Source organism: Aethalodelphis obliquidens, unplaced genomic scaffold (assembly GCF_003676395.1).
Source record: "Aethalodelphis obliquidens isolate GAN/ISIS:26980383/991018 unplaced genomic scaffold, ASM367639v1 scaffold63, whole genome shotgun sequence".
NCBI classification, from domain to species: Eukaryota; Metazoa; Chordata; class Mammalia; order Artiodactyla; family Delphinidae; genus Aethalodelphis; species Aethalodelphis obliquidens.
The window spans coordinates 5,935,886-5,963,221 of NW_020838007.1; the positions used below are offsets into that span (position 1 = coordinate 5,935,886).

The 27,336-nt window shown below is 46.0% G+C and overlaps 1 protein-coding gene across 2 annotated transcripts in view; it reads right to left on the bottom strand.

Moving 5' to 3' along the window:
* The window catches only part of PTPRM (protein tyrosine phosphatase receptor type M), a 759,173-nt gene that overhangs the window by 54,576 nt on the left and 677,261 nt on the right, over window positions 1-27,336 (bottom strand). For both annotated transcript variants that reach the window (XM_027088510.1, XM_027088508.1), the window contains exon 21: window positions 5,382-5,479. In XM_027088510.1, the coding sequence (XP_026944311.1) occupies window positions 5,382-5,479 (98 nt within the window). The remainder of the gene's footprint in view (window positions 1-5,381; window positions 5,480-27,336) is intronic.

Sequence of the window (27,336 nt, forward strand, 5' to 3'; positions counted from 1 at the left end):
TAGAACACAACGGAGTCCTGAGGCTCCGTGGAAACCGTGTCAATGGGAGTGCCTGGGAAAGAGGCGATGGATAAAGAGCTCAGCGTCCCTCGGGCGGGTTCATTAAAGAGGGAAAACAATCACAGCACATCCGGCGCAATTTACATGCCAGGTGTGCAGCAGTCATCAGGTGCCAGGGAAACTGACAAGGGTCCCTTCCCACAACACACAGGCTGAGAGGGACGCACGGGGGTGACCAGGAAGTCTTAGATAATGACAGGTCCTGGCAGATGTACCGGGGATCCCGCTGGAGGGAAGTGCGGCGTCTGAGTCTTCTGCACAGGTGCTGCAACAGGGAAGGCCTCCCAGCAGCTCTAACACCAGCAATTACAGAGGCCTAATGCGGAGCGCTGCAGGGCAGAAATCTGGGGAAAGCTGCCCGGCTCTGACTTAATGAATCAAGTCTGTGTAAACAAACAGCGTTCCCGGGCTCATGCCTGATTCATGAAGGACACACTGCGTGCTTGTGCTCAACGTGGTAAGTAGCTAGTTGCTCCCCTTAAAACCATGTCATTTTCATTTCTTCAGTGGTTTGTTGCTGCTGTTTCCAACCATGGAAAATGGAAACGTCATCTCTCAACAAATGTGCAGGATGAACAATGGGAAACAGCCTGGAATAAGATTCGACTTTTTCCCGAAGGGCATGTGACCTTTTGTCAACATCCCCAAATCACACCAGACATTTCAAGGACAGATGCCATTAAGTGCATTACTAATTGAAGACAGGTTGGTCCAAGAGGCTGATGGTAACAGGGGAGGACTCTCCAGAGCTTGCCACATCCCCACAAACCGGGTAAGGATTTGCAAGGATTTTTTGTTTTAGTAGGCTTACCAGACCTAAAATTACTGGATTTCTGTGAGCCTGTGGGCTTCCATTTATGGCTGAACTTGAACCCTGACTCCCCTCTTCTGCTGCACACTGTTAGCTGAAGTGTCCACGGTTATTTGTCAGAAAGAATAGTTTCCATCAAAAATATCAACAGTGGCCACCCTGTATGCGATGGGTCCAAGTGCCTGATGGAAGGAACAGAGACCACCACTGCCTGGCCTTTTTATTTGCTATTATTCCAAGGCAGGTAACTCGGAATGAAACTTGCATTCCAGCAAAAGGTGCCATGTCCAACAGGCTTTGGTGTTTGAAGCTTTTTTACTATAGTAGTTTTATAGCGCAATCTCCCTTTGACCTGTTAGCCAAAGACCATGCTGTCCTGATTCTTCCTTAAAGGAAGAGCGTTTATCATATGAAAACAGCTCGCCTCTAGTTGAGACAGGCTGGGACCTGGGACCCTTTGTTGCAGTGCTTGCACCTGGACACACGTCTCTTCAAGCAACAAAATACAAAAAAACTATAAGGGACTAAAAATAACTGCGTGCATGTACAGTTGGGGCAAATTCTGGACAAAAGATACAAAAAGACCCCAAACACTCAACTGCCACTTCTGAAGAGCCAGGAGCAAAAACAGGGCACATGCCCCCTGCACACACCACCACCAAAGGAGTGGGCAAATCCCCTAAGCCACGCCTCCGGCCCGACCCCTGGACACACCCCTACCCTCACCCCATACAAGGAACCAGCTTGCCCTGCCTCGGGAATAAGCATGGGAACCTGTTGCTTGTTTTCGCTTCCCCCTCCTGCAACACAGGCCCCAATAAAGCCTGGCCTGAATTTCTTGTCTGGCCTCTTATCAATTTCTATTGATTAAGGAGGCCAAGAACCCGGGTTGGTAACACAGTCACTGAGTCCTGAGAGAGCACGCTTTGGAATTTCAAATAAGCAAAAAATACATGTGTGCCTTTATTTTAAAAAAATCCAGTAGGAGTTGTTATTTTTAATAATTATCTACTTTTCAAAATAATTTATCTTGGGATTATTTTAAGTGAGCTCCGATGCAAAGATGTAAATCCTGGTAAATAACTTTCAAGGAATACAGTTATTGGGAAAGCAAAGCTGTGCAAAGCCGTCTCCACATCTCTCTTGCTCCTTATCATACTAGGGGCAGTCAACAAGTATTTGTGAGACGAGTGAAGATTCAGGATGAATCATACATTGCAGGGGAAGAAACAGATAAAATATTTAGCTTAGCTGTCTCACAGTTAACCTAGCAGATGCTAGCTACTCTCTAACACTAAGGGGGAAGAATTCGCATTCATTCACTTTGTTGGGCATTTCCTGAGTGCCAGGAGAGAGAGACCAAAAATTTGTAAGGTTGTCTCCTCCCTGAAAGGAGCTTGCTTTCTGGTGCAGTTGAATTTTTTTTTTTTTTCTCCAGTGGTCATTCCTGCTTTCATAGCAAAATACTGATTTGGGGTGAAAAAAGGTAATTTATAGATACCACTGTAGGTCTTAGCTTTGCTGGAGAAAATGTAAGGGTTACATGAATATTTATGTTTACGTAGTCCTCAGAATGGGGTGGGAACTTCTCTAACCACCTGACGCGTAGAAACTCATTTAATCTTTACAAGATCCCTGTGAAGCAGGTGCTATGACACCTCCACCGCCCACGTGAGGGGTTGGTGGTGGGGAGCTCAGTGACTCCCCCCCAGCCCCACTTTCAGCCAGCTCCCCTGCTCTCGATGTCTCCCAGGAGACAGGGAATTGAGAGACGGAAATGGTTTTTACACTGTTAGTATGTAAACTAGTGCTTTGTAAGCTTTTCTACTTTACATAAGGGGCCCATAGCTTCTCCCCACTTGTCTTGTCACTTTACTAATAACCTTTATTCTACAGAAAATTTTACATTTTAATAGTCAATGTTCCCCATCATTTTCTTAACGTGTTGAGCTTTCGGTGTATTTGAAACACTCTTAAAACAAAGGCCATAAATATTTTCCCCCATATTTCCTTCTAAAAGTTTTAAAGTGTTTAAAACTTTTGGTCTTTATTTAGTATTCATTTATGGGCTTTTTGTTTTAGTCCACATGGATAATCAAATGTCCCAGTTCAATTGATGGAAAAGCTCATGCTTTTCCCACTAATTACACATTTTCCCACAAATGCCTACATCAACATCTGGGCTCTCTTTTTTGATCTGTTGGTGTATTCATTTCTTCCTAATTTGTGGTATCTATAATTTTCCCTTTTGCTATGTCCTTTTCTGGTTTTGATATCAAGGTTATACTAGCCTCTTAAAATAAAATGGGGCAGTAGTCTTTCTTTTTCTCTTCTCAGAATAATTTTTATAAGATTTGAATTACCCATTCCTTGACTATTTATTTAGCAGAATATACCTATAATACGTTTGGGACTAGTGCTTTTCCACGGGTCACTTTTTTTTTTTTTTGCAATATGCGGGCCTCTCACTGTTGTGGCCTCTCCCGTTGCGGAGCACAGGCTCCGGACGCACAGGCTCAGTGGCCATGGCTCACGGGCCCAGCCGCTCTGCGGCATGTGGGATCTTCCCAGACCGGGGCACGAACCTGTGTCCCCTGCATCGGCAGGCGGACTCTCAACCACTGCGCCACCAGGGAAGCCCCCATGGGTCACTTTTTAACTATAATTCACTTTTTAAATAATGATTGTCTCTTCAGAATTTGTTTCTTTTCGAGTCAGTTTTGGAAAATCATATTTGTCAAGAAAATTACCTACTTTATCAAATATTCAAATTTATTGTTACTCATCTGTTATGATAAAAAAATGTATCCTATTCCCAATATTTGTTACTTTTGATTTCCTTTCTTCTGATTGCCAGATATTTGTCAATTTCATTAGTCTTGCCACAAAACCTTTTTTTTTTTTTTGCGGTACGCGGGCCTCTCACTGTCGCGGCCCCTCCCATTGCGGCGCACAGGCTCTGGACACGCAGGCTCAGCAGCCATGGCTCACGGGCCCAGCGCTCTGCGGCATGCAGCATCCTCCCGGACCGGGGCACGAACCCGTGTCCCCTGCATTGGCAGGCGGACTCTCAACCACTGCGCCACCAGGGAAGCCCCCCTCCCACTCCTTAATGTTTCTCTTCTTCCCGGTTTGTGCTTCCTGATACCGTCTGAAAATCCATTTTTTTAAACAGATGTACTGAAGAAGTATAAGTGATGTACAAAAGACCTCATGTGCACAATTTGATGGGTTGTGACACATGCAGATATCCTTGGTACCATCACTACAACCAAGGTTATAGACAATATCCACCACCTCCTGTGGTTTCCTGTGTGCCTTTGTTCTTGGTGCATGCCCGTGTGTGTGTGTGTGTGTGTGTGTGCGTGTGTGTGTGTGTATTAAGAGCACTTATCGTGAGGTCTACCCTCTTAACAAATCAAGTACGCGAGGCCTATTGTTGACTACAAGTGCACTTTGTACAGCAGATCTCTAGAACTTGTTCATCGGGCATAACTGAAACCTCATACCCACTGAACATCACCCCCCACCTCTCCCTCCCTGCAGTCCTTGGCAACCACTCTTGTACTTTCTGCTTCTAAGATTCGACTATCCTCCATCGTTCCTTTGAGTGGAACTGCGCAGTCTCTGTCCTTCTGCGGCTGGCTTATTTCACCTGGCGTGATGTCCTCCAGGTGCATCTGTGTTGTAAATGGCAGGATTTCCTTTCTTTTCAAGGCCGACAGCTAATCTTAAGAAACAACCCCTTTATGGTTTCTGCCCCGATATCTCAATTCAAGGCTAATCTCTAGGCGGAGGGTATATCTCACAACGTCAACCTCTCTGAGAAGTAATGGGTCCTCCAGCAGAACCACAGAACTGGGCCCACTATTCAACAAAGCAGTTGCACCTGTGTATCTGCTCGTTTTAAAATTTCCCTTTGGAAAGAATCCTGTCACATCCCACGACCGAGATCTTAATTACTTAAGAAATTCCTGGTTAAATAAAAATAGCTCCTCCGTAGTCAATACAGATGAAGTAACCCAAGACCTTGGGGTGGCGGGGGGGTGGGGGGGGGGAGGGGGTCGGAGTGTCGTCTCCACTTTACAGGTCAGGAAAGGGAGGGAAGGAAAATCTAAGCGAGAGGAGATGCTGGATTTCTAAGCCCAGGATTGACTCCAGGCCTGCTGGCTATTCTCAGAGTGGATTTCCCAGAGGTGGGGAATGCAGTCCTGTCTCCTGGGGCCTCCCGTTGTGTTCTGACACCCAACAACCAGCATGCATGCTCTGCCGTGTTTTTGTGTTGTTGTGCGCTCAATATAGCTGGATGACAACTGCTTTTAAATCTTGAGTGCCTTTTCTGTCTGTTGCTATCACAACAAATGAAAGCAATTCAGGCTATGTTTCCTGATAATTTATAAGCAAGCAAGAGGAGGAGCCGTGGTAGCTGATATTTTTGGAAGGACACACACTGCTTCCAGAGCTGGCTAAGCAAGGAACAAATGACCAGGAGGCGGAGAGGACCACTTACCCTCCCCACTTCCACCAGGTTGGTCACCATGATGATGCTCGCTGTGTTTTCATGCCACACCATCCTCCAGAAGTCATAGATGGTCTCTTGCATTGGTCCTGCAGCAAAACACAGCAGAGACTTTTGTTTTATTTGTGAGTTTGCAACTGGAAAATTTCTGGGGCTTGCAAAGAAATCTATGGATGGCCACAGGCAGTCCCCTTACTTTTCTAGGTGGACAGAGCTCTCCTTCTAGTGTTGATGCGAGAGGGTATTCTTTCTAAAACGACACCCTTAGAAATACTGAATTTTTCACTCATGGTTGAATTTTTTCGTGTCATCCACTGTATCTGCATTTGAGCTCTTTTGCCCTTCTTAAACGACTGCCGTGAAAGAAAGTTATTTCTTCATCATTTAGCTATTTATCTCCATAATACTCAAGGGTGAAATTTAAAAAAAGAAATGGGTACCATTACTCTTCCTGCTAACGACTGGCAGATATCCCGGGAAATGGTATATAGAATGAAATGAGCATCTATAGGAAAAATGGCCTTTTCTTGTTTCTAATATTTTTCTTATTCTGTGCTATCTGTCAAATTAATCCTTTTTAAAATTTTCGCCTGACTCCTTCAAGCAAGAGAGGAGTTGGATTCAAGCAGTTGTACTTCCTGTCACTGAACGTGACCGGGATCTGCTGCCCCAGCTTTTGGGATCTTAGTATTCAAAAGCTCTTTTTATGGACTGGGAAAAAAAGAGGGAAAAAATGGGTTACAAAATGCCAATGCTATAGATACTGTATAGGTATGGAAAGCTGGAACTTAAACTTGCTTTTAATGCAGATTTTTTAAAAACCCAAACTCGACTTCATGCCCATGCATGTTTGAGGGTCTACATGTAACAGCATAAATCTTTATACGACCAGCAGACATGTGAGGACAGGAGAGAAAGACAACTTCAAAGGCGTGGAGAGTCACGTTACACGGGGACTCAGACGAGCGTTTAGGGATGGGTCGGGACAGCTGTGCTGCTGTATCTGGACACTGCAGATCACTGGGTCTGGAGCTCAAACATGAGAATTTGAGATCTGCCTCTGGCTCTGAACTGGCTGTGTGATTTGGGGCAAGTTACTTGGGTCACTGAGACCTTTAGTGTCTGCATCTCTCTTTATCTACATACTGATTTCAGGAACACGTCTCAGGGTTATTTTAAGGATTCGTGGAATGAACGCACACTTAGGCATTTTACACACAGCCAAGCGTCAGAGCAAAACAAGGTGCCTTTACCTTAAAATATTATAAGGAATGGAGGGAGATAAGTTGGAGGTATCTTTAAAGCAATTTGGGCTATAAGTTGATCAATTTTTAAGCCAGGTGATGGTTACATGAAGATTCATTATACAATTCTGTCGACTTTTGTACATATTTGAAATTTTCTATGACAAGTTTTTTTTTTTTTAAAGAGATATATTATCATTGAGTGTAGAATTTGATCAGTAAAAACAGAAAGCTTTCTCCATAAATTATTTTGCAGAAATCAGTAGGTTAAGCCATAGGTTAGGAAGAAGAACTTGTAGCCTTCATTTGCCTTATAAAATGAACATTAAGGAATTTAACTCAAATCTTCTAAAGCCCAAGGTAATAAAAGAGTTGAAACTGCAAAAACAAAGGCCAAAACAAAAACAAAAACAACAAGTTGCATTTAAAGATATTTATTACTGGTCACTCATTGGCTGAGCGATGGGGGCACTGCCGGGGGCGCCTTCAGGCATCTCCCCTTCCTCTTGACCAATTACCAGTTGGTTCCTGTGTACTTTTTCTTCTTCTTCCTCACTGTCAAGCCTCATTCCCTCCTCTCTGGAATGCAAACATCTATCATTCCTCCTGCTGCCATGGCTACACTCTTCCCCTCCCCGTGAGAACCCCTCCAACCGCTGAGCCTCTGCGTCGAGTCCCCTTATGGGACCTTGCACACTGCCCACCATGAAGTTGCACCTGCCATTTGGCCCCGTCCCTTGGCATGTGCGTGCCATTCTCCTGATGCATAGGCTGAAGATTTCAGTGACTTCAGGCAAGGTTACAGGGGGCACAAGTCAACAGCGGATTCCATCAATCACTATGCTTCTAGCTTTCGGGGAGAGAGGTGCCTCCGCTGTGTACTTAACAGCTTGTTACTCACTCACAAGGAAAAAATACCCTGAGTCCATCTTTGTGCAAACAGATAGCCTTCCCAACGTGACCCTGAAACACAGGGCTGACACTTTCTGCTTCCTTCACTAGATGCACAGGTCTGTGCCACCTACTCTGAAACTTCTAGAAACAGTTCTGATGACAAGGGCTACCGTGGATGAATCAGATGTCTCAGCATGGCGGACGGCGGTGCCTTCAGGGAGAAAGCCCCCTCTCCCCTCTATGCCCAACAGAGACATTCACGGCTGGGGGCAAGTTCCCAGGTGCAACTCACTTGCCCCTTCTTGGCTTCAGACCCTGTTGTGATGACTTGTCTCAAGTTCCGGGGGGTGGGGGCGGGTGGGGAATGTGGCTGTTGCAGTTTACTGCCTTTTCCTTAGTGCCTGTGGGATACCCAGCACATAGCAGTTCAATGAATAAACGAATGAATGAATAAGTCTGTATGCATCAGGATAAACCACATTATTTACTATTATATTAAGTATAAAAATATTAAGTAATGTTAACAGATAATATGAGTCCGCTTCTTGACGTATTTCAGAGGTTATCTGTAGAAGCTTGAAAGCGCATTGCCTTTACTCCTTCCCGATTCATGGAAAGGGGGCCATCTTTTGCAGGAGCCTCTTCAGGGTGAGCGTGATGGTCACCCAGTCCACAGAGCGCCGCCGGGCAGTGCTGCAGGAGCTGGTCCCAACCACTAAGCAGGTGGTTCCTCTGAGGCCCCCTGCCCAGAGGCTTTGCCTCCAATCTTAACTCAACCCATGATCCGGAGCCAGAGTGCGATCCTGGCTTCCACTAACTGTTCTCCATCGAAGGCAGTGGTTCTCAACGCTGGTTGCATATTACAATCACTGTGGAGCTTCTAAACAATTCTGATGTCCTAACCCAAGAGACTCTGCATTTGTTGGCCAGGGCCAGGGCCTGGGTCTCCTGGGGAAGGACCACAGACCTTCAGCATCGGGGCATTCGGCTGCACCTCCGACCTGTCACGTGGTCTCCTACGGCGGTGGAACTGTGGAACACCCGAGATTCGTAGGTTTTGAATCTACTGAACAGTCTAAGCCGTATACCAGCTCTCTGAATCAAGAAATCCCAGTTCTTTCTGATTCAGAAGGAACTTCCCTCATAAAGTATTATCTGGGAACATGGCTGTGCCATTTTACTGAGGGGCAAGGTGGTAGTTGAGGTGACACAGGTTTTTTAATGTTTACTTAATCATGTTTGGGTTATCTTTAAAATAAAGGGCATTTATAAGAATTAGAAGCTCACTTGGGTGATGACAATGATCACTAAATCATCATTTAGTCTTGATTTTCTTACCCATTAACTGGGACTAAAAAAAAAAAAAGATCAGGAGAGAAGAATGCATTAGGTGAGGGTCTTTTTAGTGCTATAATTAGGACAGCTATCCAGAAGAACTAAAACAGTTTGGGGCTAAGATCTGAAAGTGAATGTGAACACAAAGATTATTCTAAGTTGATCTGAGAAAGAAAAAAATTGGTGCTGGAAAAGGTCCCCCAGCCTCCTTCCCCGACACTCCCTGTGCAGTTCGGCCCTGATCTTCCTTGTCCCTTGTCCCTTGCCTCCTTCCTGGGCGGCACCATGTGCTGCTGGATGTGAGCGTGGGCCCCTCCTGCACACCACTCAGCTCCTCCCACACCTGGTCCCACACCTGGGGCAATTCAATGATGGAGCTGCTCAGGGTGGGCACCAGAGAGTCTTATCTTGGCTGACGATTCAAGATATTTTCATGAATGTTCACTGAAATCTTGTTTTTTTTTTTTTGAGGGGGAAACACGGAAGAAGGCAGGAACCCAAAGGTAAGGATTTCTTGAATTTGCATTTCATCGACAAATGCAAAATTTGTCAATCCTGTTTTCCTTTTCTCTTCAACATATTTCAAATTATTTCCTGAGACCCGAATACCTTATGCTTCAGAGATACACGTCCCCAAACAAAATCAAAAAGCACACTCGCGGCTGGGGCGGGGTGACCTCACTGACACCATGTGGTTTTAGCAGCTCCTGGTGGCGTCGGATGACCGTGGCCATTGTGAGCCAACACCGAGAGTCTCCAGATGTGTGCCTGGTACACAGGGCGCTTACTCTCAGTCCCATACTGTCGCTGGGCTGAAACTGGGGGAGGACCACCTGAGGAGGACCGCCTGGAGGGGCTAGGGATGTATTCCTAGCCTTTGATGTCTGTCTCCCCAAAGCTGGAAAACACCCTCAGCATGGGGAGAATAATCCACGGAGAGGTCACTGGAGATTGCTCTCAGGGTGGACAAACAGATAAACTCCTAAGACAAGGAAACAGCAGGCAAAGGATGCTGTGAACCCCGCTCCCTCTGGCATGAATGGCTGCAATGACAGCCCCGGAAAGTATCTGACTTCTGCAGTTGCTGGCTGCGTGCGAGCCCCATGTTCACTGTGGCCATGCATTTACGGATGTTGGCACACTAGGCGGGAAGGTTATTCTCAGCAGCTGTCCCTGGGGGACCGAAGCGTTTAAAAGGTAAGGTCCTGAAATTTCAATAGCATCAGGCCAGGACCACATCCCACTTCCCTGGTGATCGTCAGCACGCACAGACCTCTCTCTGCTGAGCAGAGATGTGTGGACGGGTGTTCTTTTTTTTTTTTTTAACATCTTTATTGGGGTATAATTGCTTTACAATGGTGTGTTAGTTTCTGCTTTATAACAAAGTGAATCAGTTATACATATACATATGTTCCCATATCTCTTCCCTCTTGCGTCTCCCTCCCTCCCACCCTCCCTATCCCACCCCTCCAGGCGGTCACAAAGCACCGAGCTGATATCCCTGTGCTATGCGGCTGCTTCCCACTAGCTATCTACCTTACGTTTGGTAGTTTGTATATCGGACGGGTGTTCTTACACCACCCAGCCCTGGAGAAGCAGCAACAACAAAGGGCAGAGAGAACTAGAGCAGAATGAAAACAATGAAAAGCAGTGAAAAGGGTAAGTGAAAGACATTCAAGGATGGCTCTATTGTGGAAGACCAGTTCTCTAGTTCATGGGCAGTGGGAGATATTAAAAATCATAATTTCAGGGCTTCCCTGGTGGCACAGTGGTTGAGAGTCCGCCTGCCGATGCAGGGGATACAGGTTCGTGCCCTGGTCCGGGAAGATCCCACATGCCGCGGAGCGGCTGGGCCCGTGAGCCATGGCCGCTGAGCCTGCGCGTCCGGAGCCTGTGCTCCGCAACAGGAGAGGCCGCAACAGGAGAGGCCACAACAGTGAGAGGCCCGCGTACCGCAAAAAAAAAAAAAAAAAAAAAAAAATCATAATTTCAAACCTTGATAGATGACTCCTACCCCTCCTTTCTTTTCACATTCTCATTTCTATATAGTATGTTTTCTGTGTTAGAGCCACAGGAAGTCAAGGTCCTTTGGAGCTCATGGTGGTGTATGAGAGTTTTTGGAAGAGAAGAAAGGGTACAGATACAAATTGGTATTCCACTGTAAACAGGATAATTCCTAACTTCTTTTGAGCTGTTACTATTTCCCAGGTCTCTTTTGAGTGTTTTACATGTATTATGTCATTAATTTAAAAATCACAACCTTATCTGATAGGTGCTACTCTTCCCCCATTTTACTGAAAGGAGACTGAGGCAGAGAGAGGTCAGCAAAGTTGTCCACGGGGTGAGGTCTAACCCCACGGGTCACAATGCCCCCAGGCAAGCATCTAAGGAACTGGGAATGGCCCTACCTGACAGGTGTGTGTGTACAAGTCATCACGATCCTGGCGAGAGTGGAAGGGAAGGAAAGCCATGTCAACCACCAAAAACCACCTTTTTAAATGCCTTTTTATATGAGATCAATTTCCCTCTTTTAAGCCTCCCATGGTCCCACTGCGATAGAATAAAGGCCAAGTTCGTGGGCACGTCCTCTCCCAAGGCCCCTTCTCCGCGGCCTCAACCCCCTCTCCATCCGAGCATTTCCAGAACCCAGCCCATCCTGGTTTACTCCCTCCGTTTTCACTGCCCACCCCGCCAAGCCACGTGCGCCCTGAATGACCAGCGTAGCCTCACCCTGGGGCTCCCCCAGCCTGTTCTCCCCATCTCAGCCACAGCTTGCCTCTGCAAAACGTTACTTTCCTGCTTAAAAAGATTCCAAGGGGTTTCCACTGAGTAAAACCCAGATTCCTTAATGAGGCAAATGTGGCCCCGCACAGCCTGTGCCTGGACCGGGTCTCCAGTCTCGGCTTTTGCTGTCGCAGGTGCCACCTCCCTGGGATCCCTGCGACGACCCCCTGCCCGGACCCCTCCGAGCTTGCTTCATTCATTCTTATCCCCTTCCTGGCCCCTGGTGGGAATCTGAGTGTGCGACCCACATCCACGGGTGAGCACTTAGCCTGCTCTGTGCCAGGCACCCTGGGAGGGATGGTGAGGGATGCAAAAGTGGTAACAGAAATATAGCCCCTGCTTTCAAGAGGCTGTGGCTGTATAAGGCAAGAACACACCACACTCGCATATAAAGTGCAGTAAGGTCGGCGTCCTGGGACTCCTGAACTTCAACTGAGATGTGCACACCTCTGCAGACACAAGGAGATTTTTCAAGGGGGACATGGGTAGTTTCCAAAGCAGTAATTTCTAGACACTTAGCGGCTTTATGGACTCTGCCCAAACTGATCTCCCTGAGGAGTTCCAGGAACAGTGGTCTCTCTCAAACTTGACAAAGCCCTCACTCATCTTAAATATTACTATGGGGCACTGCCCCGGTGAAGAGACCTGCAGGTGTGAAACCAAGGGATGGACTGAAATACTGACCCTGGAAACTCACAGTGCTTCCTGCCTTCCCTTGTGAAACATACTTATATAAAGGGAAAAATCTGGTGTTAAAAAATGGGGTGTTTTGGTTCATCCTGAGATGCTCTGACTTCAGGACATCCAAAGTGGTAGAGGCTGGTAACACTTATTCTTTTAACTGGAACTGGGCTGTTCTGTGGGACAGCCAGGTTTTCCTGGATGCAAACCATGGATGAAAGTTTCATGTGTTTTCTTTCAGATTCGGTGTGCTTTAATCTGTAAGGTGGTTAAACTCTATTTAGTGCACATCATAAAATATTTATTCTCATTATATCAATCCTCATTTTATATTAGAAAATAATTAAATATCGCCTATCTCCTATTAACAAATAAATGTATATAAACCTATGATGAAAATTTTAGATAGCAACTTAAGATGTTCAAAGGGGGTACATAATTTTTTCAAACTTCTTTTGGGGATTCACAAGGGAAACCATTTGCAGACCACTGTCAGCCAGTGATGTATGTCTACAGTAGTCAACGTCAGGAAGAGACTGTACTTCTTCCTGCAGTGGTGGAGTGCAGAGTGGATGTGACTTTGGCGGGAGGAATGAGGGGGGCAGGTCCTCTGGGTGAAACATCCCGTAGGGGCGACTTAGTGCCACCTGAGTGGGGAAGGGACACATGGGAGCCATCTTGAGACAACATGCGAAATTTTTACAAGAATTGTGGGTTCAGACCTTATGAGTAGTAGAAGAAGACATTAAAAACACAACTAGGAGCAATCTTTTAGACTGAAAGCCTACCTTCTAGGAAGAAGGCAGAGGAAGAAGTGTTTGGTTGTCTGAGAGGAGGTGGGCTTGGCCTGATGTGTGACGAGGTATCCACAGCCATAAGGGAGGGAGGGAGGGAGGGAGGGAGGGAGGAAGGAAGGAAGGAAGGAAGGAAGGAAGGAAGGAAGGAAGGAAGGAAGGAAGGAAGGAAGGGAGGGAGGGAGGGAGGGAGGAAGGGGGCCTGGAGGCGGTGGGCCCAGTGGGCTAGAAAGCTGAGCCCAGGTATCAAAAGGTCAAGTCCAGAGGGAGCCCCTGAGCTTCCTGCAGATGCAGACAGACATCAGTGTCCAGAGTGGAGGGATCTACTCTATTTATTGAACAAAAACTCCTGAGAGTGCTTCCCTGGTAGCGCAGTGGTTGAGAGTCCGCCTGCCGATTCAGGGGACACAGGTTCGTGGCTTGGTCCGGGAAGATCCCACATGCCGCGGAGCAGCTGGGCCCGTGAACCGTGGCTGCTGAGCCTGCGCGTCCAGAGCCTGTGCTCCGCAACGGGAGAGGCCACAACAGTGAGAGACCCGCGTACCGCAAAAAAAGAATAAAAACCTCCCGAGAAACAGGACAATGTTGAACATGGACAGTAAAGAACCGTAAACAAAGAGCTCATGCTCCATACCAATTAATGAGAGGGAAAGTTATAAAATACTCTAGATATATTAAAAATATTACTATATTCTGAGGGTGGCTCCCTGCCATCCACAAGGCCGGTGGAAACCAGCAGTGCAGACATCCAGGCAGTGATGGGAACCCCAGGGCCCGCGAGCAGCCTGCGGCTCCTGGTGGTGATTCTGGGGCAGGAAGGTCACACAGGGCTGGGCAGGGGGGCAGGCTCCCTGGTGCAGAGCAGGGGCTCAGGGGGGCTTCAGGCCTGGGCTGGGCTGGCACAGGAGCCGGTGGGTCATGGACGCATCAGCTGACCTTTGAATCAGACTGGGGTCGACAGGGCTGCCCTTGGAGGACAGTTGGATGCAACCGAGCAGGATTGTAGCGAAGTACCACTGCTTTGTCAGCAAAGGAGCTGAGGGCTCTGGGCTGGAAAGTGAGGGGACCTGGGAAGCAGGCTGAGAAGGATGGTGGACAATTAAATGAGGCAGGTGGATAAGTCCTCAGGCCAGGTGTGTGTTACATGTACCATCTCATTTATTCAGCATCACAACTATGTTTCTATCTTACGATGAAAACCAGGCTTAGGAGGCTAAGTGACTTTGAAACTGGGATTCCCACCCACATCAATCCAGGTACACTCTGAAAATTTCAGAATGACCCCCAAAGCCCGGGGGCCTTGTTTGTGCACATCAGCCTTTAACTACCTGATAGGACTGGATGGTGTGGGGTGCACACCGAATGGCAGAGCACAGAGGGAAGGGGCGGAGACCCCAAGGGCAGTGCAGCTGCAGAAACTAGGAGTCCTGGCTTTGGGCACTGGCCGGGCGTAGGCTTGGTCAGGCCCTGTGGCATCCAGCTCACTCCATCGGAACCGAAGACCCCTGATGCTGAAAGACCCCTTTTCCGATGTGGAAAAGAGAGGCCTAAGATTTACGCATTCATTTTCAAGCTCATAAATAAAAGTCGCCCTATGGGCTTCCCTGGTGGCACAGTGGTTGAGAGTCCGCCTGCCGATGCAGGGGATACAGGTTCGTGCCCCGGTCCGGGAAGATCCCACATGCCGCGGAGCGGCTGGGCCCGTGAGCCATGGCCGCTGAGCCTGCGCGTCCGGAGCCTGTGCTCCGCAATGGGAGAGGCCACAACAGTGAGAGGCCCGAGTACCACAAAACAAAACAAAACAAAACAAAACAAAAAAAAGTCGCCCTAAATTTCTGATCCATTATTGTTATTGCTGCTGCTGGAGATAATCTAGAATAAGTATTATGAAGTCAGTTACTCAACGTTCCAAACATCAGATGTCCCTTCAGTGGTTTCTGAATAAGTTTTTATTACAAAACTTTAAGTGAGTTTTCAATCTGATGCTTCTATAACACTTACGTTTATAATTTTACATTTAGTAGCTTTTCATTTTTGCAGCAGTGAAACATAAAAGGTAGAATATGCCACCATGCTTTACGGACTGCATCTGTCTGGTATGTCACAAAAGTGACAATGGTGACACAGAAAGCAGTTGGCTCCTGCATTAATAATTAGTAATCCTTAACAACACTTATTTGATAGGTGCATCTGCTTTCCCCTGAGGCTACTTAAGTGAAAATCATGGAATTTTTATGAATAATTTTGGGTTTCAGCTGCAGAAAAAGAAAAGCGAAGTTGAGACGGCTAGGTTCACAGGATGAAATTTGCTTATTTTCCTGAATTGTTAAGAATACCCCCCCGATTACCATTTGAAAGAAACAATAAAAATCAACTAAAGATTTAGAAGCAAACACTGAGAAATTGTTCTGTGATGGGGAAAACTTGGGAATACTTTATTTAACCTAAATTCAAAAATATAACTGGCAGCATTTTCTAAGGACAGCTCTCATGTGAAACACCCTTTATGTCCAGCATTACAGGGTTAGAATGTTCACCAGTGGAAATTTAATTTAGTGACCAGTCCAATGGAATTTTAATTTTAATTTAGTAAAAGAAGAGAAGATTGGTATTGAAACTATAATGAAATAATGCCTTGTTAGAAGTAGGGTCATACCTAAATAGACATTTCTCCAAAGAAGATATACAGATAGCCAACAAACACATGAAAGAATGCTCAACATCACTAATCATTAGAGAAATGCAAATCAAAACTACAGTGAGGTATCACCTCACACCAGTCAGAATGGCCATCATCAAAAAATCTACAAACAATAAATGCTGGAGAGGGTGTGGAGTACAGGGAAACCTCTTGCACTATTGATGGGAATGTAAATTGATACAGCCACTATGGAGAACAGTATGGAGGTACCTTAAAAAACTAAAAATAGAACTACCATATGACCCAGCAATCCCACTACTGGGCATATACCTTGAGAAAACCATAATTTCAAAAAGAGTCGTGTACCACAGTGTTCACTGCAGCTCTATTTACAATAGCCAGGACATGGAAGCAACCTAAGTGTCCATCGACAGATGAATGGATAAAGAAGATGTGGCACATGTATACAATGGAATATTACTCAGCCATAAAATGAAACGAAATTAAGTTATTTGTAGTGTGGTGGAGGGACCTAGAGTTTGTCATTCAGAGTGAAGTAAGTCAGAAAGAGAAAAGAAAAATACCGTATGCTAACACATATATATATGGAATCTAAAAAAAATAAAAGGTTCTGAAGAACCTAGGGGCAGGACAGGAATAAAGACGCAGACGTAGAGCATGGACTTGAGGACACGGGGAGGGGGAAGGGTAAGATAGGACGAAGTGAGAGAATGGCATGGACATATATACACTACCAAACGTAAAATAGATAGCTAGTGGGAAGCAGCCACATAGCACAGGGATATCAGCTCGGTGCTTTGTGACCACCTAGAGGGGTGGGATAGGGATGGTGGGAGGGAGATGCAAGAGGGTGGAGATATGGGGATATGTGTATATGTATAGCTGATTCACTTTGTTTTAAAGCAGAAACTAACACACCATTGTAAAGCAATTATACTCCAATAAAGATGTTTTAAAAAAAAAAGAAGTAGGGTCATAAGTGATGACTTAGTTAATGACATTAAACAGTGGGTTATTTCTTTTTTGGTTACTACATTTCCATGGTTCTCAGGCAATGACAAATCCCTTCTTACACTGGAGTAGGTTTACCCACTGCCTGAGTCTTTTTTTTTTTTAACTTTTCTACTTCTTTTCCTTTTTTTAATTGAAGTATAGTTGATTGGTGAGCAGGAACTTGCTGAATACCCTGTTTCTCCTAAATTGGCTCACAAGGTGCTCCTCTTAATATCTGAAAAAACTAGGCATCCACTGTGTGTGCATCCACTTCCTCTAGGACACACCATCCACATGGTGATGTTTACACCTCACTCATACCATCCCCTAAAATTCTCCTTTCAGACTGAAATAAGAAAGTGTGCCAACATGAACTGTGCAAACATTCATGGCTTTCTCTAGATAATTAGTGTCATGGGATGTCAGTTTCCAGGTGCATTACTAGAACATATGAAATCCTGATTGGACACCAAAAGGTCATGTCAGATTTAATTACTAGAAAATCGCTATAAACCAAACACTAATGGACAGGCTACTATAAAATCTAAAACAGCTTGGGAAACCTCTGTCTGTAGTATCAGTCATAACCCCTCAACTCTTGGCTCTTTTTTGGTTAATAATCTGACTTTCATCTTATTCACTAAAAATAATTATAAAATACTTAAAAACAATAAAGAATAATATAGTAGGTATTATTTAATGTGTTAATAAAGATAAATTTAATCAATAGCCACTTTCTTCCTAAGAGATACCAGAAACTTCGTATTTCATCGTCACCTTCCCATTTTTTATATTTGTATTTTCTAGTATCTTAATTCCAATATGAGTTCATCCTATGTTGATTAGTCATTATTATAATTCTTCTTCTGTTATACATTTTTATAGCCTTCATAATTTTTATTGTGGTTTTCCTTAATTTATCTTTACAAGGAGAAGTTTGTGCATTTCCACACGACTCTTAACTATGTCTCAAGTCAACGGCAAAAACAGATAAAGAAGCACCTTTTTTTTTTTTTTTTTTTTTTGTGGTACGCGGGCCTCTCACTGTTGTGGCCTCTCCCGTTGCGAAGCACAGGCTCCGGACGCGCAGGCTCAGCGGCCATGGCTCACGAGCCCAGCTGCTCCGCGGCATGTGGGATCTTCCCGGGCCGGGGCACGAACCCGTGTCCCCTGCATCAGCAGGTGAACGCTCAACCACTGTGCCACCAGGGAAACCCAAGAAGCACCTTTTTAAAAACAGTAAACTCAAAACAAAATGACTCAAGTATTCTGGATACCTTCTTCCTTTCCCTCACCCATTATTTTAAGACCTTAAAAGAAGAAAATAAATGAAAATAGTGGCTTTGAGACCTAACTTTGTCATAATATTTTTAGAGGTTTTCTTTTTTCTTAAGCAAAAGCTACATGTGTTAAAATCAATTTATTTTTATTTATTATTAATTAATTAATTTATTTATTTTTTGCGGTACGCGGGCCTCTCACTGTTGTGGTCTCTCCCGTTGCGGAGCACAGGCTCCGGACGCGCAGCCCCAGCGGCCATGGCTCACGGGCCCAGCCGCTCCGCAGCATGTGGGATCTTCCCCAACCGGGGCACGAACCCGTGTCCCCTGCATCGGGCAGGCGGACTCTCAACCGCTGTGCCACCAGGGAAGCCGGAATCAATTTATTTTGAATCATTTCAAAATAAAAGTCTACAAGATCACCCATGGAAGCCTTAAAATAATTTCTAATACACAAACAGTCCAGCCCCATCCAACACAGACAGGCTGCAGAAACAGGCCAAGAGCACACGTCTTGCCCTTTGTCTCCCTCTGATTTCCCCCTCTGCTCCTCTGTCATCATTATTCTCTTTCAGAGATCATTGCTCAGCCCCATTTTCTCCTCCAGTGGTTTCCTGGCCTTCCAAACCTCCTCTCCAAAGCATCCTTGTGTGATTCTTATATCAGAAATTGGTTTGGAAGAAGCCTCTTGGGAAGGGACTTGTCTGGTCCTTGGAATTAAGCTGTTTTCACTTACATGTAGTCTGACTCTAAGGATGCATCAGAGAGGCCTCAGGACTCCACGCTGGTGTTCTTTGCTGCTATCAGAGATGGTCAATGTCTGCAAGACTTCAAAAACTGAAGGAAAATATGCTCCCTGCAGCTGATGAGTTAGCTTATTGTCTTTGCAACCCATGTTTGTTTAAAAGCCAACAACAGAGATGATAATTTTTGTAGCCTGGAGGGGGATGCAGGATGCTGGCGAAAATGTAAGTGGTTCCCTTTGGTACATCCTGGAAGAAGCACTAACAGGTGTAGAATGTATTAGCTTTTATGAAAATGACACGAGCATACGCTATACTTGGGTTAAAGCCTGACTACCTATGTGCTTTGAGCGATGTGTTTTCGGAATCAATGGAATAATGATAAGAATTTTAGCTAATACTTACTGAGAGGTTGCTGGCAGAGCTGGAATCTGAGCCTCAGCAGTGTAACTTCAGTGTCTACACTCTAACTAACCACTCTGCTCTACTGCCTCTTGCAGGGGAAAAAGCCTTGTCCTAGTTACTGACATAAAACATATTTGTATATGGAAGCAATTTTACGGCCAAATAAAATCTTTAGGTTTCAAAGATTTGATTGTGACCATGTTACCTAAGCAAAGGACTATTTGTGAACAGAACCAGTAACAGGGTGACTCCTGGCAGGACTAGAATGTTCCAAAGCATTTCTGGAAGCCCCGTCTACCTAAATGAACCGTTACTTGGCTTTTGTTCCTTTTGGACTATACTCAGCCCTCCTCTAGAATCACGCCACCCTAGCAGTTACATAAACATTTCCAGCTTGCAGTGGTGCCCCTGTGAAGGGGAATGCAAAGGCTGCTATTATTCTTGACATGGAAACTGAAGGATAAAGGCAGATAAGTCATATTTGAGTGGCGGCAAAGACGAGGCCTACAAAGAGGAACTTGTGTACAGAAGACAACGGCAGGGTGGTGGGCAGCGTGTGGCAAGGGTCCAGTCTCAGATCCAGAGATGAGATGCGTTCCCACTGGTCCCTGATCCCCGCGACAGGCTTGATGGAGTTACCGCGCGAAGAGCTGCGAGGAGGCGGACGAGAAAGCGTTTGCAGCCTCGGGAGGGAGGAACATGACAAACGTTCACATTACAAGAGCCTCTTGCTGGCGGAGTCACAGAGCATCCATCAGGCCTGTCTCCAAAGAGAACCCTCGTGCACTCATCCTGAGTGCTTGTTCACGCTCTCAAGAGGGGCACGGAGAGAAGGCCATCAAGGAGAAAAGAAAGAATGGCAGCCTTCAGAGTGGAGGGCTTGGGTGACCCAAAGGAGCTGCCTGCCTTCTGTCAAGGAGAAGCAAAGCGAGAAGGGGAAAACCTCCATATGTTTCAGGGGCCACTGCCAGAGAGATAAAAGCTTGCATGACTCACTATCTTCTTTAATTAAGCTTTTTTTCAGTACACAAGTGGGATCCATTTTTATTTAAGAAAAAGAGAATGAATGTGATAAATTAGTAAAGTAGAGGTAAGCTGACACCCTAGGCGCGGCGGAGCGCAGGCTATCTCAAGTTTTCGACGGCACTGGGAGATCTCCAGAAGCATCCCTTAGAGTGAGAAGGCGAGAAAAAGAACTTGCAGTGGCTAGAAACTTCCTCAAGTCTGCTGCCTTGAGAAACTTGTCCAAAACCGTATCGATGTGCGATAAAGGACCCTGGTCCCGAGACGCAGGAAGAGTGTGGTTCTAGGGCAAAATCAGGCCTCACTTCTCCACCTGCTCAATGGTTTAGGGCTGGGAGAGAGAAACAGCTAAAATACCGCCCAAATCTGACGTTGCTGTAAACTCACAGATCGGTAACAGCTGGTTGCTTATATACATGGCACACTGTGTAATCCCCGAGCCAATGCTCTATTCTCAGCCCTGTACTTAGCAGGCACTTGGTAGAGGCACAGAAATATTGGTTCAATTTTCGATGAACTATGCCTGAGAGGAACAGCTTGGCTTTGCAAAGAGGGGTGAAGGCCGGGGTAGGCCAGCCCCAGAGAAAGCACCTGGGGGGTGAGTCACAGCTCTGTCCTTTCAGGACGGAACCTGGAAGAAAGATGTGACCTCCTGCGTTTTCCTCACTGTTAACCAAGGCCCCTCAGGAGGCTGGAAACACATGATGTTCCTCCTAAGTTGAACACGGCGTACGCACTATTCAAATACGAATGTTTACCCATACAGTTCGCAAATCCTTTTGCAATCGTGACTCATTTGAACTGATATGATGAGAGTCACTTAAATCTATTTGTGCTTTAAGTTTCAACTGTTTCAATTACAAAACAAGAGAGTTGGACTTAAAGGTTTTTTAAAGTTTCTACCATCTCTGAAAGATGCTCTCATTTTTCTACTTCAAATCAGGAACACTTCCAAATTACTCTGAAAGATTTAAAAAGCATTTGTTTCCAGGCGGTTGAGGACCCAGTACCTGTGAGACAGCATTTATCTTCAAATTATTCTGTATCAACTTAGGTTCTGTTCCTTGAGGGATATGTTTCCGCCACAGCATCTGTGACAACCCTGAAAGATGGTACCTAACATGATCTATTTTTGGTTTCATCTTTTAATATGCAAGCTGCCTTTAAATGTTCTCACTTCTAATGAGAGAGTTTATTAAGAGCACAGGGCTGAGCCATGTCTGTGATCCGACCTTTTGGCTAATTGGCCAGTAACTTTTGAAATTAATCTGGTGAAGAAAAACTATCGTTTTAAAGGAAGTTTGTGGATAAGCTGTTTTCTTGAAATTGTTCATTTTCCCTTGGAAACCTGCAGATGGAGAGTAAGATGAAGGTGGGCCCTGCATGGAGACCTCGGCCCTGGGTGTCGGGAATACCTAGACCTCCTCAGAGGTCACTGTTTCTCTAGGTATAAATCACACTTCCTCAAAGCCTCCCTATTTAAGTTTGGAAACTCGAGCATACTCCAGTTTACCGGGCAATACTTTTAAATCAACCTCTAATAGGATATGATAAGTGAATCCAAACATAACCTACAACCCACTGACAATGCGGGAACACCTTAGCCAGGAAGAACAATAGCTGCTAATGGAGAGTTTGTACTTGAGGTGTGCGCAGAGCTGGTGCTTGGAGGAAGGAATAAAAACAAAAGTTGTTTACTGAGGGCTTAGCTTTTGATTTAAAAAAATGTTTCCTTTCAATTCTACTGAGAAATAATTTCAAGTGCTCATCTCCACCTGGAGGTCAGAACCCAGGAGACAAAAGCTCTTTACAGAGCGTGTAGAACTTGCACGGACCCTCTGGCAAGTCTCAACTTGCTGAGGGCAGCAGTGTGCGCTTCTAGGTCCCGGTAATTACTGCTTCAGACGCCCGGGAAAATTTAACCCATATTCATCTTTCTGAAAATCCTTATTAACAATGTTCATGCCACACAGGGTATGTGGATGAAATGCAGAAGAAACACAAATGAAAAGTAAACGGAATGGAGTCACTGTAGCAAAGTTCCAACTGTTCTGCCGTAGTGGAGGATAGGAGATATTTCCACTGTAAACCTTCACACCCCACGTTTTTATTATTCTCATGTAAGCGTCTGCCCCTAGCTCAAAGTCTCTGGAGGAAATCTGCTTTAGGTTTCTCTTTTCCAAATTAGTAACAGCTTATAATTACGGACAAATAAGACTGACTATCTAAGGTGCAGTTGGGGGGCCATATATGCGTGAGCAGAGCCAGCGTGGAGCTAAGCAAAGTGACTTCGACAAAGTGGACAGTCCCCAAAAACAGTGCCTTGATTTACTGACATGTTGAAAGAAAAAGTGTTCACGAGAACAGGAGGTGACCAGCCCTTAACTTAGAACAGACACAGTCACAGATACTGGAGCTAAAAATCCATCCAGGTCAGTAGACACCGTGTCAGGCCAGCGGAGGTGCCGTGTGGCTTGGATGGAGTGTTCTACTGCCTGGTTGGTGCTGGGCACGTGGCAGCTCCCCATTCACGCATCTGCTCATCCCTTCACTCCCTCCCGCGCTCCTGCCGTCCCACTGGGCATCTGCTTCGTGCCCGCCCTCCACCAGGCCGTGAGTAGGCGCTTGTGGCCCTTCTTTGGATGCCAGGCCATGAAGCAGCCTTCTGCTGAAGCATCTTCCTCTCTGGCTGGCCTGAGACACAGACTACCCTTGCCAGGCTGAGGGCAGTTCTGTCCGATGGACAGTAAGTCTCTCTCAGTTCCTGGGTCTATGCCAGCGTGACTTGGAGTCCTGAAATGTGACACTGAGCGTTCAGAGTCTCTGGGCAGGAAAGATGAACATCTTTTAAATTCTAGATTGTTAAAATCCATATAATTTACTCTCCTTGAGTATAGGTGCCCCGACACCCACTTTACCGTTTCTTTCTTTCTGAATCGTGCTAATTCAACAGGGTTGGCCACCCAACTAGGGTTCTGAGCTCGGCCTTGATCTTGCCACGCAGAGTCTCTTTGTTACCATCAGCATTAACTCCCTGGATCAGCTAAGCCCTGGACCAGGGTGTCTTCCAGATGCCCAGATGCCCAGCTGGGAACAAGGCGACTCCAAACGCTCAGTGTCATATTTCAGGACATTTAAGACAATTTTAATTAAGAAGTATTTTCAGGTATGAACGTATCATAGAAAATTTGCTTTTTGAGATGCATCACAACTTAGGAGGAAGATGCTGGATCCTAGACTCATTTTGTAAAAGATTCACCACGTGACTTTGGGGGGTGAGCTTCGTGAGGCCCACAGAAGCGGCAGCACGCAGTGCAAGGTGGGGATCGTACATTATCCTGCCCCACCAGCCACTACAGAGATGCTTGCAGAGCCCTGATGCAAGGCACAGGCACTCAGCTACGTGTTAGTTCTCCCCATGGGCCTCAAATCTATTTATGAAATGAGACGAGTAATATCTTAAATGGTCAGAGGACAGAAAATACATTAAATTAGTTACAGCACAAAGCCTAGTACATAAAAGGCACTTAATATTTACTGAACGATGGACAAAGAAAAATGCCAAGTTTCAGAAAGGAAAGTACTATATAAACCCAAAGTACGAATACAGAAAGAAAATGTATCTACTATTTTTTTCTTAAATGAGAAGGAATCACACTTAAAAATCAACAGTTTTGACACTAGAACATATTTAATATTAGAAAACATACTTTAGTTGTATGCAACCTGGATTGTTGAGTAAAATAAAAACTACAACTGCCCCCTGCCATTCCTGTTGTCTGGGTCATTCATTTCTATCCCAAATTTTCTTGTGGTTACTCCCTGTTATCTTTGTTTGCAGGTTTTTCTCTCCAGGATAATTCCACACTAATTAATCTTCTTAACGCACTGTTTTCACCACCACATGGCGTAGAAACATCCTTCCTTTTTCCCTCCCTGCCTTTCTGCCTTTCATTAAATAATGCTCCTTATTCAAAGCCTTTTAATGTGTCCTCACTTTACCTGTCAGTTTTTTGTTCTTAACCCCTCTAATTCAGGGGTCTTAATCTAGGGGGTATAGATCTTTCAGGCTGGATTTTAGTAAGTTGGAGAATGCCTGAACTTCTGTGTAAAATTGTGTGTCTGTGTGAATTTGTCCTGAGCGGCGATCCATTTCAAGAAGCAACCCAGAAGACCCAAGATGCCGTGGATGAAGACCTTTCCCCCTCAGGCGGTCTCCCTCCTGACCACTGCCAGGGGCTGTGCTCCTCCTGGACCTTGGGTGTCCTCCCACTCGGTCCATCCTCTGGATGAAGACCTGCCTCCCCCTCTACCCCCCGTCTGGCTCCTCTGAAACCCAGCCAAGCGCGGGTGCCCTACCCCGTGACTGCGTTGTGCCCCCCCGGATTTCCTGTCCTCTGGGTAGGATCTCCCCGTGCTTCTGTGCATCTCCAGCCCACAGATGAGCTTGGAAGTGAGGCAGAGGGATGCGGCGCTGGACAGCCATGTCCATCCCAGACTTACAGCCATTTCTTCCACAACTGCCTCACACTGTCTTTCCTGAGTTCTCTGAGCAGGACCCTTGAAGTCAGTTTGAAAAATAAATGTAAATAACGATGAAGAGAACGCTTCTCGTTCTCGCACCACGTGGCTGGCAGGCATTCTCCCGAATCGTCTTGGAGGATTACGATCCGTTCTGGGTGACACTACTCGCCTGTGTACTGCCTCTCTCCATGAACCAGCTTTTGAAATCCCAGCTCTGCCCCGCCTCTTTGTGTGGACGAAGCAGCCGCAGACGTGAGTTCCTCTCCTCTGACCCCTGGCACGCCAAGTTGTTAAGTGCTGAGTGTTATACTTGTATTAATGGCTGGCCAGGCAGATGTGATGAAGTGCATACCGGATCATCAATATATTAGCTGCCAGATGGAAAACAATTAAAGGGTGGGGAGACGGGAAGAACACACTCAAAAAGCCACCGATCTGGCTTGAATGCGGTCCCTTCAATTTGCAGAAACATTACCATGATCATCAAAGGTCAAAGTCAGTTACTGGTGGAAAAAAATCAATAAAGTTGAGGGAGGGGGAGAGGCTGAAGGGATAAATTCATGACACGCCCTCTGCATTGAAGGGACTTGCTAGAAATCTATGTATTAACAACTCTTGGGGATAAAACCAGTTGTCAGGAAAATGGACCATTCATGTAGTTTCAGGGGTTCCTGCTGTGAAGTGAGTTTAAAGACTCATCTCAGTGCAAAATAGAGACGAAAAAAAAAGAGCAAAGGAGGGATTCAAAAACTGCACCTGCCTGTTAGACTTCATCACCCTTTTTGCTGGACTTTGAGAATCAGCTTGTTTGTGGTTTTTGTTTTTTTAATGAAAGCTACCCACGAGCACGTTCTATTTACCTTGCCCAGGTCAATTACTGCAGACGAGCAGAAATCTTTATCACCGGCAACCCGAGGCCACCAGTCACACTGCACTTGCGGCACGCACTAGAAAAGGCATTCTGACTTATCAATCTGCACGTCACGGTCTGAAGGCGTGACTCATAACATGATGGGTACTGTCTGGACTGAATATTAGATTAAAAATCTGCTCACTCCTTCCTCCTCCTGCTGCACCAATAATAGCGATGGAAGGACTGCCTGGTCGTGGAGTCCAACCTGTAGCCCACCCAGCACCGAGGAAAGGGCCACGCTCTGTGAACAGCGGGGTACCCTTCTCTGCTAAAGGCACCGTGGTGGTCTCCTGCAAACATTACATTTGCTACTTCTCAGCTGCCTACAAGTATATTTGCTCATGAATACTTGAGAGGTTGAAGGCTGCCATGGACGACTGCTAAGCAGTTAAGTATCGTGACCTCCCTCGGGGACAGAGGGGCAGAGAGAACGAACGAAGGGAGGGGACCCATGTAGGGCTTTGCGGGTTTCAATCTCTACTTCTGCTGGCTGTTGAGTCACAGGAATCTACAGTGAAAACTGTGAAAATTTCAATCAGATTTAATTTTTTGCTTATACTTTCTATGAAAACGTGGGCTGCTAATCAAGAACTCTGGAGCGTTTTGTATATTTTGCAATAAAATTTTCATGTAAATTTGTAAAAACTGCAAATTTCAAATAATCATCAGGTGTATGAAATCAGAGCTGTTATGACCCTGACTTGGGGGCATTCTGAAAGCCTTGCGGATCCTGTGAAGCACTAGTGATGGTTCCTCCACAGGCATTGGTTAGTTCGGTTTGGAAGCTCCCAGGGTTGGACTCAGAGGTCCGGAAACACGTCCTCGTTCTGTCTAGATGTGAGACAAGCTGGGCACTTGCTCTCTGAAGCCCTTAGCACCTCCTAACAAGGGCCTGCCTTGTGCCAGGTTCACACTGGGCACTGTCTGTGCGGTGTATCTTCTGACTGCAAGGCGACCTTGGAAGGAGACTTTACTGACGTCATTCCAGGGAAGGAAACACACTGGACCTGGGTGTAGAATTATAAGTGGTGACGTAAGACTGGACTCTACGAGTGGTACCACCAGGCTTTTGCTGTGGCCGTGGGGATAGAGGGTAAGGCTCCATTTTGGCTACACCCAGTTTGTCCACCCCAGAGCTCTGGTGCCCAACACCACCAGTGCGGAAAAGCCAAATGTAGCTCTTTAAGTCAACATTAAAACTTCAAATTCAGTTCCTCATTCACAGGGCATACATTTTTTTTTTTTTTTTTTGCGGTACGCGGGCCTCTCACTGTTGTGGCCTCTCCCGTTGCGGAGCACAGGCTCCAGACGCGCAGGCTCAGCGGCCATGGCTCACGGCCCAGCCGCTCCGCGGCATGTGGGATCCTCCCGGACCGAGTCACGAACCCGTGTCCCCTGCATCGGCAGGCGGACTCTCAACCACTGCGCCACCAGGGAAGTCCCGCAGTGCATACATTTTGAGTAACAGTGGCCACGAATGACCAGCGGCTACCATACTGGATGGCACAGACAGAGAAGATTTCCACCAATGCAGGAAGTTCTACCGGCTGCTGCTGCTCTAAGTGTTGGGATTCTGGTCTCTGGCTACGACCGCCTCTTCTACCCCGTGACTCATTCACTGAACTTGGCCTCAATCCTTTAGCACCTTCCTTCTCCTCGTGGCGCACTGGA